At 40.3% G+C, this 18,493-nt stretch overlaps 2 protein-coding genes across 16 annotated transcripts in view; one reads left to right on the forward strand and one right to left on the reverse strand.

Annotated features, from left to right (window-relative positions):
- The window catches only part of LOC137891186 (focal adhesion kinase 1-like), a 47,752-nt gene extending 32,525 nt beyond the window's left edge, over positions 1 to 15,227 (forward strand). For 9 of the 15 annotated variants that reach the window (XM_068735682.1, XM_068735670.1, XM_068735673.1 and 6 more), the window contains 10 exons: positions 3,554 to 3,631; positions 3,806 to 3,994; positions 4,463 to 4,588; positions 7,273 to 7,335; positions 9,289 to 9,328; positions 10,256 to 10,359; positions 11,609 to 11,764; positions 12,159 to 12,239; positions 12,392 to 12,477; positions 12,901 to 15,227. In XM_068735682.1, the coding sequence (XP_068591783.1) occupies positions 3,554 to 3,631; positions 3,806 to 3,994; positions 4,463 to 4,588; positions 7,273 to 7,335; positions 9,289 to 9,328; positions 10,256 to 10,359; positions 11,609 to 11,764; positions 12,159 to 12,239; positions 12,392 to 12,477; positions 12,901 to 13,027 (1,050 nt within the window). In that variant the 3' untranslated portion in view covers positions 13,028 to 15,227. The remainder of the gene's footprint in view (positions 1 to 3,553; positions 3,632 to 3,805; positions 3,995 to 4,462; positions 4,589 to 7,272; positions 7,336 to 9,288; positions 9,329 to 10,255; positions 10,360 to 11,608; positions 11,765 to 12,158; positions 12,240 to 12,391; positions 12,478 to 12,900) is intronic. The other 6 variants (XM_068735675.1, XM_068735683.1, XM_068735685.1 and 3 more) reach the window with 3 other exon arrangements.
- Positions 15,228 to 15,885: 658 nt separating this feature from the next.
- Positions 15,886 to 18,326, reverse strand: LOC137891188 (prostate stem cell antigen-like). The gene is made up of 3 exons (XM_068735686.1): positions 18,092 to 18,326; positions 16,486 to 16,608; positions 15,886 to 16,207 (listed from the first exon to the last, which is right to left on the reverse strand). The coding sequence occupies exons 1-3, from the start codon at positions 18,138 to 18,140 to the stop codon at positions 15,996 to 15,998; spliced, it is 384 nt and encodes a 127-aa protein (XP_068591787.1). The 5' UTR covers positions 18,141 to 18,326; the 3' UTR covers positions 15,886 to 15,995.
- Between the last annotated feature and the right edge of the window lie 167 nt (positions 18,327 to 18,493).

Genomic DNA, 18,493 nt, shown 5'->3' on the forward strand with positions numbered 1-18,493 from the left:
GTTTCATCAGGACAGTGTGGCTGGTGATTTAGTTGATAGTGGCCTGGCAACACAAGCAAACAACCCAACAATTGTCATCATGTCTTGATTAAGCCCGGCCCACTTTGAACCAATTATATAAACACAGACAATACAGATCTTATTTCACTGAAATTACCAAAACCTTTCTGTCTGTTCATCTCTGGCCCCTTTGCTCATAATAATAATGTCATTGAGCAAATTATGTTTTCAAGGTCCTTAAAAGTTTTATTTCCTTTGATTGATATTCAGCACTCATTAGACATTTGGTCGGTCACTATCTTCTTTCCGTACGTCCACCACATGACAGACTAAGTTAAAGAAGCCCAGTGTCAGCTACACAGTTTGACAAATGTTGCAACATTTTTTGATGAATGGATTAACAAACTCAATCTAATATTTATATCATTACTTAACTGAGTGCAGTGATTTATGATACAATGCTTGCCAACACCAGTGACTGTAAATGAGCATGTTTGTTATTGGCATGCTTTATTTATGTTGGACATGCTGTTGAATGTCCTCTGTTTCGATTGAATTTAGTTACAAATATTTTTGTTTGCCACAGGCATTGTGTTGATGTGTCCTCGGATTATTGCACTCTATTTCTAGCCTGGTCAGGATGCCCGTTATAAATCCCAAATCCATTGGCTGACATTCAAACCCATCTACCACACGCAAAGTTAGATATAGTTCATTAAGCATAAGCAGGAAAGCAAATATTCACAGAATTAACACTAAAAAACAAATCTAGTCGTCTGCTTTTAAATGTCTTTGGATTCAAAATGAATTTCAGATATTGAAAACATTTTTCAACACTAGGGTGGAACCCAAAGTTCAGAACTAATGCTGTTATGTAATGCAACAACTTTTCCACTCCCCAGGTCCGGGACTCAGCTATGTTCAAGAGGAAAGAGCTTCAACTGTAACATATAGTGTAATTCAATATAACGCTGTTGGTCTGCGTTCTGTTCCGAACTCAGTCACATTGAGTTATTTATTGGTATACTACTAAAGCTTCCTAAGGTTGAGACAGTAAATATAAATACATAAAGAGCTAGCTAAAAGGCCTGTCTCTGCTTAAGCCTGTTTATACAGAGCTGGCCCTCTGTCACCTTGACCTAGTGCCGGCCAGTAGTGTTACCACAAGCTTGTTTTGGTAGGTGACCCTGTTTTTATAATGAGCGTTTTGTCCTTTAACATCAGCTTTAACATCACCCCACCTCCTACATGTAGGCTTCTGATAAGAATTATGACTTTCAACGCTGGGAACCTGTTCAAAACATTAGTTGTTCGCTTCAAAATGCATGCATTAATGTAAAAAAAGTAAAATAAAAAACACTTTTTGTACCAGTTAGAAATCACTTATGGAAACACGACAGAAAAAGCCGCATAAAACAAGACTTTCCTTCTTTTTGTCCCTCAGCTGGACGACAGGTCAAGAGTTAGATCTTTACAGCAGCCAGAATAAATTCCTGTTGGAAGTTTTTTGACTGCACTGTGACCTTGTTTGGTGATAGATGAGTCTGTGTGGGAGTTGATGGATTGTGAAAACAAAATCTTAATTACACTGTGCCACTCAACATACCTAAAATTCTTCCTCACAGACGTTTGTCTCACAACAAGTTAATTTTAAGAGCTACAGTGTGTCCAAAATGTACTGCCCTAAAATTGTTGCATTCTTTTAAATTGCACAATCTGCTTAAATGCTAAAGATAAGGAACGATAAACGTCAAATAGATAAAGTTAAATTGACAAGATGTTTTTTTTTTGTCAAGCTCTGTTTCCAAAATTGCTTCTCTTACTATCCAAAAGACACTTTGCATGCTTTTGTCCTATCGTGTAACATTTACCTTGACCCAACATAACTGTGCTAGTCTAAAGTAGTTAATTTTGCCTACATGCCGATGGCTGGAGATTTTTGTGTTACTAACACAGCCATACATTTGTATCAGATGATAAGCAGCTCATGAAAGGAGGTTATGGCAAAAGACAGCTTTCATATCCTCCCCAGTGGGGGACCCTTACAGAGCTGTGGAAAAGCGGAAACAGTTGTAATGCTTGTTGCCTGCAGCAGGTGGCACTAGTGTCAACATTGCATCGGCTTATTCTCCTTGCCAGTAGATGGCGCACATTGACATCTATTGGTGTAAACTGCTTCTGCTGTTACTTGTTTTGCCAATAAGTGGTGAGCTGCCACTGCAGTATGTATCTGGTCATTCATCCAAAAGTCTCCAGATAGTAACCGAGTTCTATCTTACTCCGCTTTGACCATCCTGTCTCATTAACGCCACCTTCCAGTCTGTCTGTCTGTTGTCCCTGTGTTTATCTTTCCATTTTTAAAATGGGTATTCCCGGGAAACCTCCCTCTACATGGATTGGCTACCACAGGGCTGTGAATCTGTTTGGGGTAGACTTAAACTTCCAAGATATAATTTTTTGTTCTTGTTAAAGGAACCCCGTGTCCTTCCATGTGTGAGCGTGCTTACAACATGCTGTTCGTTTCCCTCTCTATCTGCCGGTCTGAGAGCTTTTACGGCTCCTGTTTGTCTCGTCCTCAGTTTCTTTGTCTTGTCTGCTTCTCTTTGTCCTCCCTTCCTACTGTTTTTCCTTTTCTCTTTCCTTGTCTCCCTACCTCCCCGTCTTTCTTTGCTGTCTGTTTCCTTCCCTGTGTGTCTTTGTGTCTGTCTTGCTGTCGGAGGTGTGGTCCAGAGAAAGCTACTATGAGAGACTGTGGAAGGTAGAGGTTACAACACTGTTGTGTTAGAAATGAGCTCTGTGTTAGAGAGATTAAAATCATTAAAAACAAATGTCTCCAGTCATTCTAAGAGGGGAAACTGTTCATCAACTTTCGACAGCTTCATCTCAACAAATCACAAGAAACCAAGAGAAGAAACAAGGATGTGGGTTCACCAAGCACTTCTGTTTTTAGCTACTAGTGCTCAGCAAAGGAAAAGAAAAGAATAGAGATGAGTAGCAGACTCACTCTCCTCTACTAAATTATGTTCCTTTAGCCAGCAGCAGTCAGCAGAAGCTCAGATTTAAAAGTCTTTGTTTCTCTCATTGAAAATATTTTACACTACACTTTCTTTTTCAGATGTTTTCAACAACAATACATCCTTTTTTTTTTAAAAAAATGCTTGAAATAGAGGTCTTTGGTGAACGTGCAATCATAACACTCTATTAACACACCTGCATCACATCTAACCAGAGGTCCCAGTAGTCCAGCAATACAACATAGTTTATACAAGTAATCCATGGATCTCGCTGATTTCATCATGGGGACAGTAGTTAGTGCCAGTTTAACTAACAGCTTGCTGGACTTGCAGCCCAGTGGGTGTTTCCTGTTTTGAATGACAGCTAACCCAGCCACACAAACAGCTGCGAGGGGTTTGTGTGTTGATTGTCTGAATGACCCGGTGTCCCGTCTTCTAACGTTCAATTTGGGGGGGGAAATTGAACAAACGTTTTTTATTTCCCCACCTCTGACTTTCTATTTCTCAACCTCTGTCCTTCTCTCTCTGTCTGTCTGCAGCCTAGTAGACCAGGCTATCCCAGTCCTCGCTCGAGTGAAGGTTTTTATCCCAGTCCCCAACATCCTGGGCACTACCAGGTACGTAGACACACTCCACTCACTGCTCTGTTGCTACTGATGTGCTTTGTATATAGTTACATTCAAATATGTTTTTATTACCATTCTGCAGCAGTTTGGGGTTGTAAAGATGTAATCAAAAGAGACAACAGACTAACAGTGTGTCTTTTTCCCTGTCCTTCCTCCCTGGATCAGATGGCAGGGTACCCCGGCCCTCACACCCTCCCCTCGGTGCCCAGCGCCCTGTACCCCCCACAGGCTGCGATGCTGGACACGCACCACGCCCACACACACCCCCGCCACCACGTCCACACACACTCACACGCACAGCACCTTCCCCATCCACATGGGCACGACATGGCACTATGGGGCTCTGCGATGGAGGTAAGAGACCAATTTTTAACTCAAACACACACACACAAGTATACACACACAGGTGTGCTGCTTTGGACGCCGCAGGTTACTCTTCTAACCACAGTTGTTATTGAGATCCTTTTTACTTTTTGTTGGTTGGGGCTACAGGCAAAATCTACCGACCATCTGTCCATCTTTGTGAACATATTGTGAATGAAAAAGTACAACCTGCATAACAAGTCCAGGCCAAAGAGTTACACAATAATCCTGATTATTAAATGGTACAACTCAATGGTCCATTGACACCCATTATTATCAAAGTGTGTGTGTCCATCATCTCAGTTCAGCCTCTCATCAGTCTGGTGTGTGTGTTTCTCTTCATCTGTGACTGTGCGTGTGTCCTTGTGTTGGTGTGCATGTCTGTTGCAATGCTTGTCTTTTGTTGCATGCTTGTACTTGTGTGTGTGTGTGTGTGTGTGTGTGTGTGTGTGTGTGTAGGACAGGGCAGTAGACATGCAGCAGTGTGTAGGCCAGCAGTGCCTGTTAATGGAGGAACAGCTGATGATACAACAACAGCAGATGGAGGAGGACCAGAGGTGGCTGGAGCAGGAGGAAAGGCTGCTGGTAACACACACAGCACACACATTGGAAAACACACTCACAGATACAGCTAATACACAAATACTAAGGACATAACAGTAAATATAACTTCAGATTTAATTTCATACACTGTTCCCTATTAGTGGCTTGATATTGCCACTGTAAAATTGTATACATAAAATTCAATCTGTCTGTATTTCAGAGGCAGCTAAACAATGGTTTGCTGATGTGTTTCTTCCAGTTAAACTTAAGAACATTTGGATTTTTTGAATGTTACTTCAAATAAAATCTAAGACCAGTTTCATTCTAAACATTATAAAACAATGGAGTGTACATATGTCTCTGCATCACCAGGAAAATGTTACTGCAGAAAAGTAGAACGTAGAAAAATAGCTCCATTTTTAGACACCCTGGCTTTATTGTGTGAGTTTGTTACGCATGGTACAGTGTGTTATCGTTATCTGTAATGCAAAGCTTACTTAGTTGCCATCATTGACTTGTCAGTTGTGTTGTGAAAGTATTTTTATTTGGTTCCATGATGCATGTCGTTGTGTTTTTGTAAATATGTTGGAGGACTGGGTTTTATGTTTTGTTTTTTTACTCGATCAATTGGATATGATCAGAGTGCTGTTATGCACAGGACCGTAGTCTCTAAATTGGAGCATTACATTACTATTGGAGCCATAGCATCTCAATAATTTCTGACCAGAGAGCAAATACAGTTGGTTTCGCCGTTACCAAAGGCAAAAAACGTTTTAAATTGGATGCGATTCTCAACCCAATTGACTTAAGCTCTTGATAGCATTTCTCCAGTGATATATACAAAAATATGTACTAAAGAAAAATGCACCTTTGTGGCTCAGTCACTGATCTTCTGGGGGTACGTACCCCCCAAAAAATGTGTATTGTCTACTTCCTTATTCATACTTTCTATTGAGAAATTCAACTCTCCTGCTTTATTTTAGCAGTGGAGCAGCAACTGGTTGAGAGTTATCGGTAAATTCATTATGACTGACTATTCTAGTAAAAATCTCACGCTCAAAGATAAATGAAGGCAGTGTTTGTTGATGTCTGATAGAGCTAGTGCAAAAAAGAATATATCTGATGGAGACCCTCTGACATAAAGACGAGAGAGAAGGAGCGTTTCATGTAGCATGCATATATCTGGGAACACTGATTGAAGGAGCTGTCTGGGGTTTTTGCTCAAGAATGTGTGTGTGTGTGTGTGTGTGTGTGTGTGTGTGTGTGTGTGTGTGTGTGTGTGTGTGTGTGTGTGTGTGTGTGTGTGTGTGTGTGTGAGAGAAAGTTGTAGGCAGGTGTGGCCTGTGTGAATTCCAGGCTAATGATAGGCTTAGACAATCTGACAGCCCAGTCAACAGTCTGTCTTTGACCCACAACCACTGACTGACAACACACAAGATTACTGAAAAGCTGGGAAGGCGTATATTTGTGTGCGTGTGTGTGTGTTGGAGGCTGTCACTTCAGGGAGGGGCGAGAAAGGGAGGACAAAACAGAATGGTTTGGGAGAGAAGGGTAGACGTGCTCACATACTGACGGCTCTTTGGCAGTGTGCTCCATCCCTCCTCCTCCTCTCCTTCCCTCTCTCCATGCGTCAGAGTCAGATATAAGTGCGCTGGAGGCAGGAAGCTGGAGCTGAATCGGAATTCTTGTCCTGATGAAACTGCTGGAACAGAGTCGTAGACAGACAGGCCGACAGAGCTATAGAGAGAGATACAATAAGATCAGAACCGGATAGCAACTCAGACAAAACACCTCAAACAACTTGGACTCAAACGATTCATCAGACAACTTTGATGAACTCAATAGCAATGCTGGTCTTCAAGTCCTGTCTTGGAAAACTGGTAGGCACGGATGGGTGTGAGAGCTGTGTGTGTAGAGGTGTTTGTGTGAGGTTTTATTTTGTCGTCGCGGTTGCAGTGGTGTAATTCGGGGGTCAAATGTCAATCTGAAAGGTTGGGCCTATATTGAAAAAAGTTATTTTGTGTGTAGGAAAACAAGTCCTGTAGCTTTGTATAATATGTTCCATGCAGGGAGACTGGATGTGTACGTTGATTTAAAAAAAAATTGTGTAGCTTCACTGCTGTGATTCACTCATTCATTTCCTCATTTACATAATCATCGTAAGATTTATGATTAAACTTGGATTTTGGAGAGTCACTTTCACCTTGGACAGGGTATGAACTGCCATTTATTTACTAATTACAGAGAGCGTATTGCCATAAAGTAAAATGGCTGTATATGGCAGTCCTTTGACTTGGTTTAAACCCGCAAACCCTTAGGCAAATCAGTAAATCTACCGGTTTAAGTGACTGAGTTTGCACCAAATGATGCACCAGTCTTACGACAGCATGTGATTTACCCAGAGCTGATGGCATGCCATTAAAGGGTATTTGTCTCAGGGAATATCCCAGGATTCAAAATCAAACACTGCTCGTAAAGGCACAAACAGAAAAGCAATGGGACTTCTTGTTCATTGGAAAAAGCAATTGCAAACATTTTGCATAACTGTGGATACAGAACTCGTCCGTCTCAGTGAATCTCTAAAAGTGAAACCAGCCCAGAACTTACTAATTTAATATTTTATATATATATATATACACACAGTATATACTATATAGGTATATACTATTTATATACTATAAAGTACTGAATGGAGGTATCATTTTTATGTTTATTTGTGTGTTTAGAAACCAGACTCTAGAAGTTCTAGAGGGAGTCTGGACAGAGAAGACGGTGGACTCCAACCACCGGTAAGTTACTTTCTGCAGCTGTTTTCTGTCTCCATCCATCTCACTGTTTGTTGGTGTTATTCATACATGCAGCAGGACAACAGCAGAAGTTCATAGGCCCGTTCGTAAAGAAATACATTTTGATCAGAAGGAGCTGAGGCATTTCTCCTGAATGAACTGTACTTCACGTACTACTCTTTTTGACTTTCACTGTCAAAATCATAACCATTTGCCACTCCCACCGCATCAAATAGGGAATTTGTTTTTCTGAACCGTTTGTGTTTTTAAGAGAGGATGCTGTCTGATGAAGACAAGCGTTGACGGAAGTTCACATTCTGGTAGGACTCACTGTAATTGGCTGCAGCATGTGTTTGTTTTGATTAGAGCTGAGGGGATTGATCCAGGGACAGGAAGTGACCTGTCAGGGGTCGGTTCAGCGACGAGGGGTCAATGGATTCCCACAACATCGGCAGTTATTAATAGAGCACTGTTCCGAGAAAAGAAGCGGCCATCTTTATTCATCGGTCTGTCCCAGTGGTACTCGCAGTAACTCAGCATGCTGGTAGTTTTGTAGTTTACTGTGCTCTAGTCTGTACATTGATAACACACTCAAAAGTATGTGTGTCACTTTAACAGGATGATGTCTTGTGGTTGCTGATGTAACATAAATGTCCTTAAAGTTATATTTCTCAGTTGTAGAGCTGAAACTGCTGGTTGAATAGTCTATTAATGATGCGTCATGAAGTCACTGCTAAATGTACCCATGTTTATAGGTTTTAGTCTCCTGACATTTTAGAGACCCAATGATTAATTGTTTACTCAAGAACATAATAATCTGATAATAAGGAAAATATTCATTAGCGATCACCATAGTCACATGGTGTGCAACAATATCAGTGTTTTTTAAAGAAGACATTTCTTTGCTTTTCACTTTTGTGAACATAAGAGAGTTAACCACATCCTTTCTTCTTGTAATTGAGCACTGGGGTGTAGCTCTGAACTGATTTACAGTGGCAGATGCACATTTCCACTCGCACCACATAGTGGTGGTTACATGCAGTTGAGAAGTCTAAAATAGTTTGACACAGGAGGTATTGAAAGGTAACTTCATCACTTGTTCCTTCCTGTAATTTTGTTTTTAAGAGAAGCTGGAGTCGTTGTGTTTCTGTGATTAAATTTCTTCCCCTCAATCTAAATTATGTTTCGTTCTTGGTGCCAGCAGAAGTTGTTTTAGCAGTCTGAAGTTGCCATGGGCCAGATATTTCTGTCTCTGTAATTCATCTCTCTACTTGTCCTCCTCCCATTGAATGGCTGTGGTTTGTGGTATTAAAATCTCCCGTGTGTGTGTGTGTGTGTGTGTGTGTGTGTGTGTGTGTGTGTGTGTGTGTGTGTGTGCGTGTGTGCGTGCGTGTGCGTGTGCGTGCGCGTGTGTGTGTGTGTACTGCTGTAGTAGAGTATTTTGGGGTGTTGGTGGTTGTCAGACCACAACACTGATGGCTTTCGAAGCCCTCTGTTCTGTTTTCTCACACAGAAAAAAAACAACAGAGATTCAGTAATAATACAACAAAGTAAATATATAACATGTCTGGCACCACAAGAGAGTTCCGTGGCATAATTTTATGCTCACACAACCATCAAACCATAAAGACATGCTGCAGGCTTTTATCTGGTTTTGAAAGGGTTGCACTAACAAAGGAAATGGTTTTTTTTTATTATCCCTGTGTCGGGACAGAGTATTCTCTCCAACATCAGTAACACTGCTAGACCACACACCTCTGGTCAAGGAGCCGTTTCTGTTTTCAAACGAATTGAGACGCCCTGTCGTGTGACAAGTAAATTAAATAGGGTTCTTCAGAACCAGCGGGTGGTTTTTGCCTGTGAAGTTCCATTTCCTGTGAAGCTTCTGATTACATGTGTGACTGAGCACTTGCTAACCCAGTGTTTTGTTGTTGTTGTGTTTGTTTGTTTGTGCAGACAGGAAACCAGCACATATACCAGCCCGTTGGAAAACCAGGTAATAGACAGGCCTGTAACCGTCTGTAATTACATACAACCGCTATTGTTTTAATCTGTCCTCTTTCTGTCTTTCTTAATCTCCCAAAGTATGCAGTTCACACATATAGCATTACATAGCTCTGTCTCGGGGTGAGTTTGCGCTATGTGCTCACCCTGTGTATACAGACTGTGTATCTCCCACTACCAGCAGATCGAGTGTCGGTCTGTGTTCGTCACTGTCTGCTTGCAGAGTTTACGGTCTGATGCCACAATAGGACAGATCAGATTGTGAACTCAGCAGCCAGTGAGCAAACTAGACTGTGTTCATATGGACTCAGACTGCAGGTCGAGCTCAATATGTTGTGTGCTCGAAGTGTGAATATGCTCACCGTGCAGGCAGCCGAATACAGACGGAACAGAAAAACAATCAGCTTGAAATAGTTTTACATTTGGGAGATTTTGAGGGAAAGTTTACAGTTTTTTGTCATTGCACTTCTGTTTCCATCATTGAATTGTTTATTGTCATGTTGAGCTGAAACAAGTAGTTGATTAGTCAATCGAGAGATAATTGATTAGCTACATTTTTTTAAATAATGGAGTCATTGTTTCAGATGTTAAATAAACTAAAAATGGTAAACGGCTTCTCAAATTCGAGGATTTAAGAAGTGTCTGATTTTTATATAATTTTGATTTGATTTAGGATTTTAGACTTGATGTCACTTTTTTCACAGACATCGATTAATCAATAATGAAAATAATCTTTAGCTGGAGCGCCACACTGACGTTGATACTGATTTGAACTGCCACATCATTTGCTGGGGTACTTTGGTCCCTCAGCAAGAGCTGCTGAAGAATGTAAAAGTACAATTTGTCCAGAACTTGTATGATTGAGACTGTAAAACTACGAGGAGAAGTCATTTTCACTTTTATATGTTGTTTCCTGCAGAGCATGCAGCTCCCCCAAAGAAGCCCCCGCGACCTGGAGCCCAGGGCCAAGTGGGCAGTCTGACCTGTCTAAATACTGGAGACAGTTACAACGATGGAGTCAAGGTACGCTCACTCGTACAGTAACACACATAAACCCACATAAAAGACTTACACACAAACATGCTAATGCATAATAATACACAGAAAAACCTGTACACACACAGACAAGGATATACTAAATATACTGGTTGCATGTTTTCAATGCTTTAACATTTTCCTTTTATCTTCTTTTCCTTTGGCTGCTCCCTCCCTCTCTCCTCCTCATCATCATCATCCTCCTCCTCTTCTTCCTCTTCCTCCTGCACTCTGCCTTACTGTCGACCTCTAGCCCTGGCGGGTAAGCAGCACACTGTCTGTGTGTGTTTACTGTGCGTCTTCTCTGCTAGTCGATCACACCCAGATTCCTTTGATTCCTTCATCCAATCAGTTCTTCTATTTCTCTGTCCAACAAATCAAATGATGCATGTTTTAATATTGACAAAAAACACATTTATTTCAACCTTCTGTTCCCTTTGTGTAGATATCAGTCAGTTTTCTTGTTTCTACAGTCTTTTCTGCTCAAAACTAACATCCAAATCTTCATAGTTGTGTTTGTTGTCTAATGCTAACATTATTTATGTACCCCTCTATCACACTGGACACTGTTTTACTTTAGTCACATTAGAAAACATTTTGAACTAATGAAGCCGTGTTCAAGGCTTAAAGAGGGATCCCTCCTTTGTTACTTTTTGTAACGTTTTCCCCATTTTAGGGTTCCTCCTCATCTTAATGATCGAGGGGGTCGTATGTTGCACAGATTGAAAAGCCCTTTGAGCCAAATTTGGGATTTTTGACTTGACAATATAAACTCAGTTTGACTTTATCTATTATTAATTATATCAATTTATACCAATGTGTTACTGCCATCTAGTGGCCAAGATGGAGAGCTACACGTAACATTTTGTGTCATAGATCATAGCCTTTTCGCATTCATTCATTTACTCATTAATCTACTCATTTTAGTTTTTTGTAAATTGACAGCGCTCAGCAGTTGTGGCCTCTTCTGTTAATCTCAAACTGTTTTATCTACTCGGCTATTTAAAGAGCAGTGTTGTATGTTTTACGTTCTACCTCTAGATGTGCTGAGGGTCAGAAAGGTCAGAAATGTTTTGTGTACGTCTCTATAATCATGCAGAATTTTTTTGCACAGGCTCATATTCTTCATCAACATAGTCTCAACTCATTCTCTTGTGTGTCGTGCCGGGTGTCACCCGGTTCTCATTCAGTCCGCCAGTCACTCATTGCTTTTTTTTTGTGCTCTCTCATCATTCAGCTGCAGCCCCAAGAGATAAGCCCGCCCCCTACAGCCAATCTGGACCGCTCCAACGACAAGGTGTACGAGAACGTGACAGGATTGGTCAAAGCCGTGATCGAGATGTCAAGCAAGATTCAACCAGCTCCTCCAGAGGAGTACGTTCCCATGGTCAAGGTAACCGAGGCGCAGTTATCCTCTCTTGAGCTGCAAACCTTGACCTTAAAACTTGAAAGCATCACACTGATTAGTGCTGTTCTATTTAGCACAGCTCTTCAGATGAATCATTTCTGTTAACCAGACTCCACAGATCTGACCTTTTACTCTCACTCGATGTTGCTCGATGAGGGCCTTTGTCTTATACTTTTATTTTATATCTCCACACTGATTATATCTGTGTGGAGAACTATTAGTTAATTTCTAATCTAAATCACTTTATGATTTATTTATTTTTATAAGTCTGTATGTATATACAATATTTTTTTCAACGCAATGTTAATTATTCTCTAATTTCCCATTTGTTTTGTATAATTTTCATGCTAATCTGAGTAATGCGGTCTGCGTGTTTCAGGACGTGGGTCTGGCGTTGAGGACGTTATTGGCCACAGTGGATGAGACTCTACCACAACTTCCAGCCAGTACACACAGAGAGGTAAAATCACACACTTGTGTGTTTTTATTATCTATTTTGAGTAGTGTGGAATCAATTATGTTTCCTTATTTTCATTGAATGTTGATAAAGGATTTTAATTCACACTGGTATCCGTTGACGTTGATATTTAACACTCTGGTTTCCTTCAACAGATCGAGATGGCACAGAAACTTCTGAACTCTGACTTGGCCGAGCTGATCGGGAAGATGAAGTTAGCCCAACAATATGTGATGACCAGGTATGTTCAAATATTAACATTACAATATAGAAAGAATAGATTTCCTTGACTTACAGTGCCTTACTTTTTGAAGACATCATGAAAATGTCATGTAATAGACACCTACTGTATATACTTATATTTTAGTATCTTTTATATATTTAGTGGGTGCAGTCAATCACAGGGCACATTATTATTCCTTTTAAGGACACTAACTAAAATATATCAGTTGAAGACAAAGAAACAATATTTAGTCAGTGTTGTCAAAACAGTAACAGACAGAGTGTCTTATTTGATGCTGTCACAGGGGGGCGCCAAAGTCATAGTTTTTAAAATTGTACGAATAGAGGCTTTGATATTGTACTACTCATCTCACTTGCTCTTCTACCACTACTACCAGTCTGTATACGTGATGTTGTGTGTACGTTTCTTGCTTTGTCCCAGTCTCCAGCAGGACTATAAGAAGCAGATGTTGACGGCGGCTCACGCTCTCGCAGTTGATGCCAAAAACCTGCTGGATGTCATCGACCAATCACGGCTCAAGATGATGTCCCAGTCCCGCCCACACTAGCCCCTTGATGGCTGAGCTGACCAACAGGAAACTGCTCTTTTATTTGAGAGACATCATCACTTTGGTTACCGTTAGCAATGGAGAATCGTGATATGTGAGAGTTGTGTAAGCTGACTGCTTTACATCAAAGGAGAAAAACAACGACAACAGCCTGTGAAGAATTGTTAGATGTCGTATCCTTTGGGAGCTGAGGACGCCTCTCCACCACTGTGACTTTCATACAAGAACAGAGCAAAAACACTTCCTGAATCAAGGCCCTGGCAGCTTCTCTCTCTTTGGACTGTAATATAATGACGAGAGGAGGAAAGTCGAAGAGGAAGTGTCGGGATTTTTAAAATATGGGTCTAAACCTCAGATGAGCCGGATTCCTGCGATCCTGGGATGAAAAGGTTTAAAACCCTCCGAAAGAAAACACTATCATGGGTGTGATTAGATCTGGAACTGTCGACATCAGGTGGATTTGTCTTATCGGGATCACACTCTTAAGCAAAGCCATCAGAACCTGATCAGACTGCGTTTGATCTGCAACATATCTGCATGAAACTTCACTGTGGAAATGGACTAAGACGTCAGCCAGCAGCCATCATCAATACATTTGTTGATATCATGTGTCGTGACCCCTCGATGTGAACTTAATCCCCACATCACCATGGATTCTTTTGAATGGGCAGATCAAACCACATGTTATCGATTCAGCTCTGGTCAGGTGCGTTGCTTTGATTGGATTCTTCAGCAAGGACATTCACAGTAGAGACGGCGTTGGTTTGAAGAAGCAGCCTCTTCCATCCATTCCCGTCTTTCCTCCGTCTCACCATGTTTTATTTATAGACTCAGAAATTGCAGAGGAGGAGAAGGAGGGAGAGACGGAGGGAGAGACGGGTATTAAAACTGGAGGACAGTCTAGCGCCGGGCCGCTGCCTGAAGAAAGAACACGCTTTCCTTTCCTTTTTTTCCTCTATTTCACACACTTTTCTTTTCTTTTTGTTTTCACTCTTCCTGTCCTTCGTGAAGTCTTCCTCAACTCCTCTCTGAGCCAGTTTTAAAGACTCCAAATGTGAAGAATCCAACTCTGTCTGGGTAAACACCGCAGACAGGAAACTCCCTTCTCTTTTTAGTTCAACCTTTTTATCGGCTGGCTCCATGTTTTTTTGTGTTGTTTCAGCAGTCACAATCTTCTTCCTCTTTACTGGACACTTAGAATACAAGCAGATATTCAATCCCAGCACTGACTCTGATGAGCAAAAACAAAACAAAAAACAAAGGTGGGTTTTGAGGATTTACTTGGTGTAACTGGATATTTGCTGTTTGTCCCAGAGGAGGAGAAGGACATCATGTCTCAGACTGGTCACTGAGCTTGACTGAACCTATTTCTGTGAGGACGGTGTCTCGTCCCCTTTCTTTCTCCTCACCTACAGTCCTGATAGCGTTCAGTTGTTCCTCATACAAGACTGGTGTCATGCCTTTAACTGTCCCCTCACCCACCGGTGTCACAAAGTGAATTTACTGGGGACACAAACGACCATCACAACTGGAACCTCTGTGCTTTGAAGTCCCATTTTTTTGTCAGGTGTAACTCTTTAAATATGTCCCTCTAACCAACAGTCCCCAGGGGCACACACACACACACACACACACACACACACACACACACACACACACACACACACACACACACACACACACACACACACATGAAATGTGGAGCCACATGACTGGAGCTTGTCTTGCAGACACAAAACACTGAACTGAAAATACAGCAGATCACACGTGTCTTTGTTAATAGTGACCCCACATGGAGTATGACATACTGCTATATGAAATATACTGGTGACTGTACTAGTATAGCATGATATACAGGTATGGAGAAGAGCATATTTGCACAGCACCAAAAAAACAACCCCTAACTTTTTTAACCCTATTTAACCCAGATTTGATTTCCAGGTTTAGCCAGCAATGAAACTTTCAAATATCTGGGTTTTATAGGGATTCAAAAGATGTAAAAAACAATCTATTTTATCTTGTCGTTGTGTAAATCTGCTCATGTTGGTATATTGTAAGCTATACTGGTGTGAATCACTGGTGAATTGTACAGAACTAGTACTAGTAAACACTGGTTTTTATTTTGTCTTCTGGGCTAAATCAGCCATCTTCTCAAATAGGAGGAGAAAAAAATGAAATAAAAATAATGACAAAATGGAAATCAGGCTGTCCACATTGTTTTTTTATCCCTGATAGAGATTTATTTGAAAGCATTACATTTCAGGTTTTATATTATCAAGAGTTTTTTTTTAATGTTAATATTCGCATGGGGAGGGAAATTCCCTGCTGTGGTCTATTTTATATCTCATTTTAGTTTATTTTCATCAAGTACTACATTTAAGTTCTACAGGGAGTAATTTCTCCTGTAAAGTAATTTATTTTGTCTTCAAATCATCAACTTCAAAGGACTTACACAGATTTAAGTCTACTGTAAAACAAAAATAGTTTTCCTGGTTTCAACGTCTCAATGTTGTATCCGGAATAGAAATTATTCGTATAGTCTTTCAACCAAAGATGAGACTTCATCCCCTGATTGTGTATGCAGGTGGAGGGTTTAAGAGGCAGGTGAATATATTGTGATACATAGACCAACCACTAGAATAATTAAGCATAGTACAGCATGAATAGGACGGATAGTGTTCAAGTTCCTGAGATTTATCTATGACGGCTTTTTAAATATAACAATCATCACATATAACAGCTACAGGGAGGTCAGGGTCCTGTCAACATATTTAATGTTATACTTGTGTAAGGTATTGATAAGTGTTACATGTATTTAAAGCACAATCTCAACATAATTTAAGAGCTTATCTGTTTCAACATATTACATAATATGACAGTCTATTGAGACAGATTTAGAGACATTCATCAAAGTGCTTTTCTCTACACAGCCGCGGTGTAGCTCCCACAGCTTCTGACAGCACAAACCTCAGTGTGACAGCAGTAATATTACACCTGCAGTCAAAAACAGCAGTAGTGTGTGTATGTGAATGGACTCGGCTCCACTGAAGTTACACAAGTCAAAGGTGTTGCAGCAGGTGACAAGGTTTCCATTTCCGTTTTCATCGACTGAGGAGGACGAGGCAGCTCCTAAGCATGTGGCCTCACTGGCACAGAACTTTGAAATAAGTGTTGTAGCGCCTGAACAACACACACAAACAGCAGGGTATTGTAGTGAGTCATTTGCTGAGTTAAATACTGTGTTTTGCCACATTTTTAGAGGCTGCAAAGTTTTTAGTTGAAAGTTGTATAGGACCAATGCTGTAATGACCCTCCAATAAAACAAGACCTATTTTAGAGATACTTTTTGATTAAAAAATATAATATTTTTTTAGATACTGGCTTTAAAAAAAAATCAGTAGTTCATTACATTATTACATAACCAGGGATATGACCTGATATTGTGTTATCATTAATACCTAAAACGTCGATAGAAGTCATGCATATGTCCAGAGGCGCCTGACATTCCTGGGTGACATTGTTGCCGTTGCATATGACATTGGTGGTAGCAGAAGTGCAGCTGTAGCAAGTCAGTGACAGCCCTGCAGAGATGAGGAACAAGGCAAAAAAAAACAGAGAAGAAGATTTGAAGTAAGTTTAAATATGTGAGATAAGCCAGTGCACAATATAAAGTACACAACATATTGTAAGTCCATTGATGAAAATTCCATGAAAAACCATTGGGTCATGTTTGGTAGTCACAATTGTTTTGAATTAATATATTTTCACAGGATGTGAGAATCTTAATTAATGAAGTTGGGACTAAGCTCTCACTGAGTTGTCAGTGTCTACTTGAGAACATATTTTGATAATTGATATTTAAAATCATAACAGACTAGAATAGAAATAACTTGTTTTTGCCATCTTTGTGACATAAGTGCAGATCATTTTGAGAATGATGCACAACAAATGAAGACAGGGTTGTTCTTTCTCTAACGAGCTTTAGGAGTCAAAATGAGGCTCCTGATTGTCTGCTCCTGGATTAAAGCCCCAAATTAAAATGCTGAATATATGGCAGACTGGGAATTATTAGACATTTTCAGTCTTGACTATAGAGGAAGAAAATTATATGACTACATAAATGTGTTTGATACACTATAGAGCCAGAAATTCCCTAAACTAGAAAGACAGCTACTCCCAAAGACAACTTTGTCAAAACTTGTCCGGCTTGCTTCTTTAATTATAAGTATTGAAAAGCAGGCTGCATACTGTTCCTCCCATTCAGGTTATTGTTCTGCTCCCTTTTGTCACAGTGGTGATGCATCACAATAAAAGAATGCACATCTAATGTTTAAAATTAACCCAGATTTATTGTGGCGGCTAGAAACCCAAAGACTTAAATTGGACAGACCATCATTAAAACATTTCTTATTTCTGTATTGCCCAATTTTACAAATCTTGAATTAAACTTTTATGCCAGTTAGATATTTCCAATACTGTTACAGCCACTGAAACACATGGTGAGGTCTTAGAGACATGCCTAACCATCTGACACAAGTTAATTAATAAATTGATAAATAAATAAGAAATAGAATATCCAGCAATCTGTCACAGTGCAAAACATGCACTGATACATCTCCCTCAGCAACAAAGCAACCCTGATAACAAATCCACTCTCATCTTATGTTCATTTTTTGATTATTTTGGATAAATCTGTCATATTCTGTTCACTTGCTGATATTATTATCAGTATTATATCTACAGTATTCTGTACAATCAAAACAAGGTGTGTCTAGAGGAACAATTGTGTCAGAAAGTCTTGAAATTGCCACCAGAAAAAACTATTAACAAATGAACATTTAATATGGTCAGTTTGACTAAACTATTGAATTCACATTTGTCATTCTAGATCACAACTAAGACAGACACAAGGAAGGGAGCAGTGATTTTAGACTCTGATGTTTTTAGCAACCCTCAAACTGAAGCCTTTACTGAATCCCCGAAAAGATGTTTACACAAAGTCACTGCCTCTAAGCGCCTAATGTCCTGCTTACCACCTTTACCTTGAGTCTGAGGTTAACATACCTGGTGGGATCAGGAGGGAGAGGAGCACGACACCGAGCAGCATCTTCATATCAGGTGTCACAGGAGTGTCTGTTCTCCACCTGAACCTCTGCTGTCAAACCTGGTGTGCCCTGCCCTGTGAGCGTATGACATTCCAAGATCTTGCTATGGTTTCACAGATACTTGTCCTTCATTTATCTCCTGCCAATCACAAACACAGTGTGGCTGTTTGAGTTAGACTGGCATTCACTGAAACATTGTGTGTCTGACAAATATTAGTTATGTCATCATGACTCAGTATGTGCAGCTCAACCTGTGCTGCAGGGCTTCTTCAAGTCTTGTTGACTTTCTTTTCTTTACTTAAGAGGGACCTCCCATTTATATCTAATAATAACCACCTTGAGGACATCTAGTAGGAGAGAG

The sequence above is a fragment of the Cebidichthys violaceus genome, unplaced genomic scaffold (genome assembly GCF_023349555.1).
Source record: "Cebidichthys violaceus isolate CVI_PGR_0920_01 unplaced genomic scaffold, fCebVio1.0.p SCAF_7, whole genome shotgun sequence".
NCBI lineage: Eukaryota > Metazoa > Chordata > Actinopteri > Perciformes > Stichaeidae > Cebidichthys > Cebidichthys violaceus.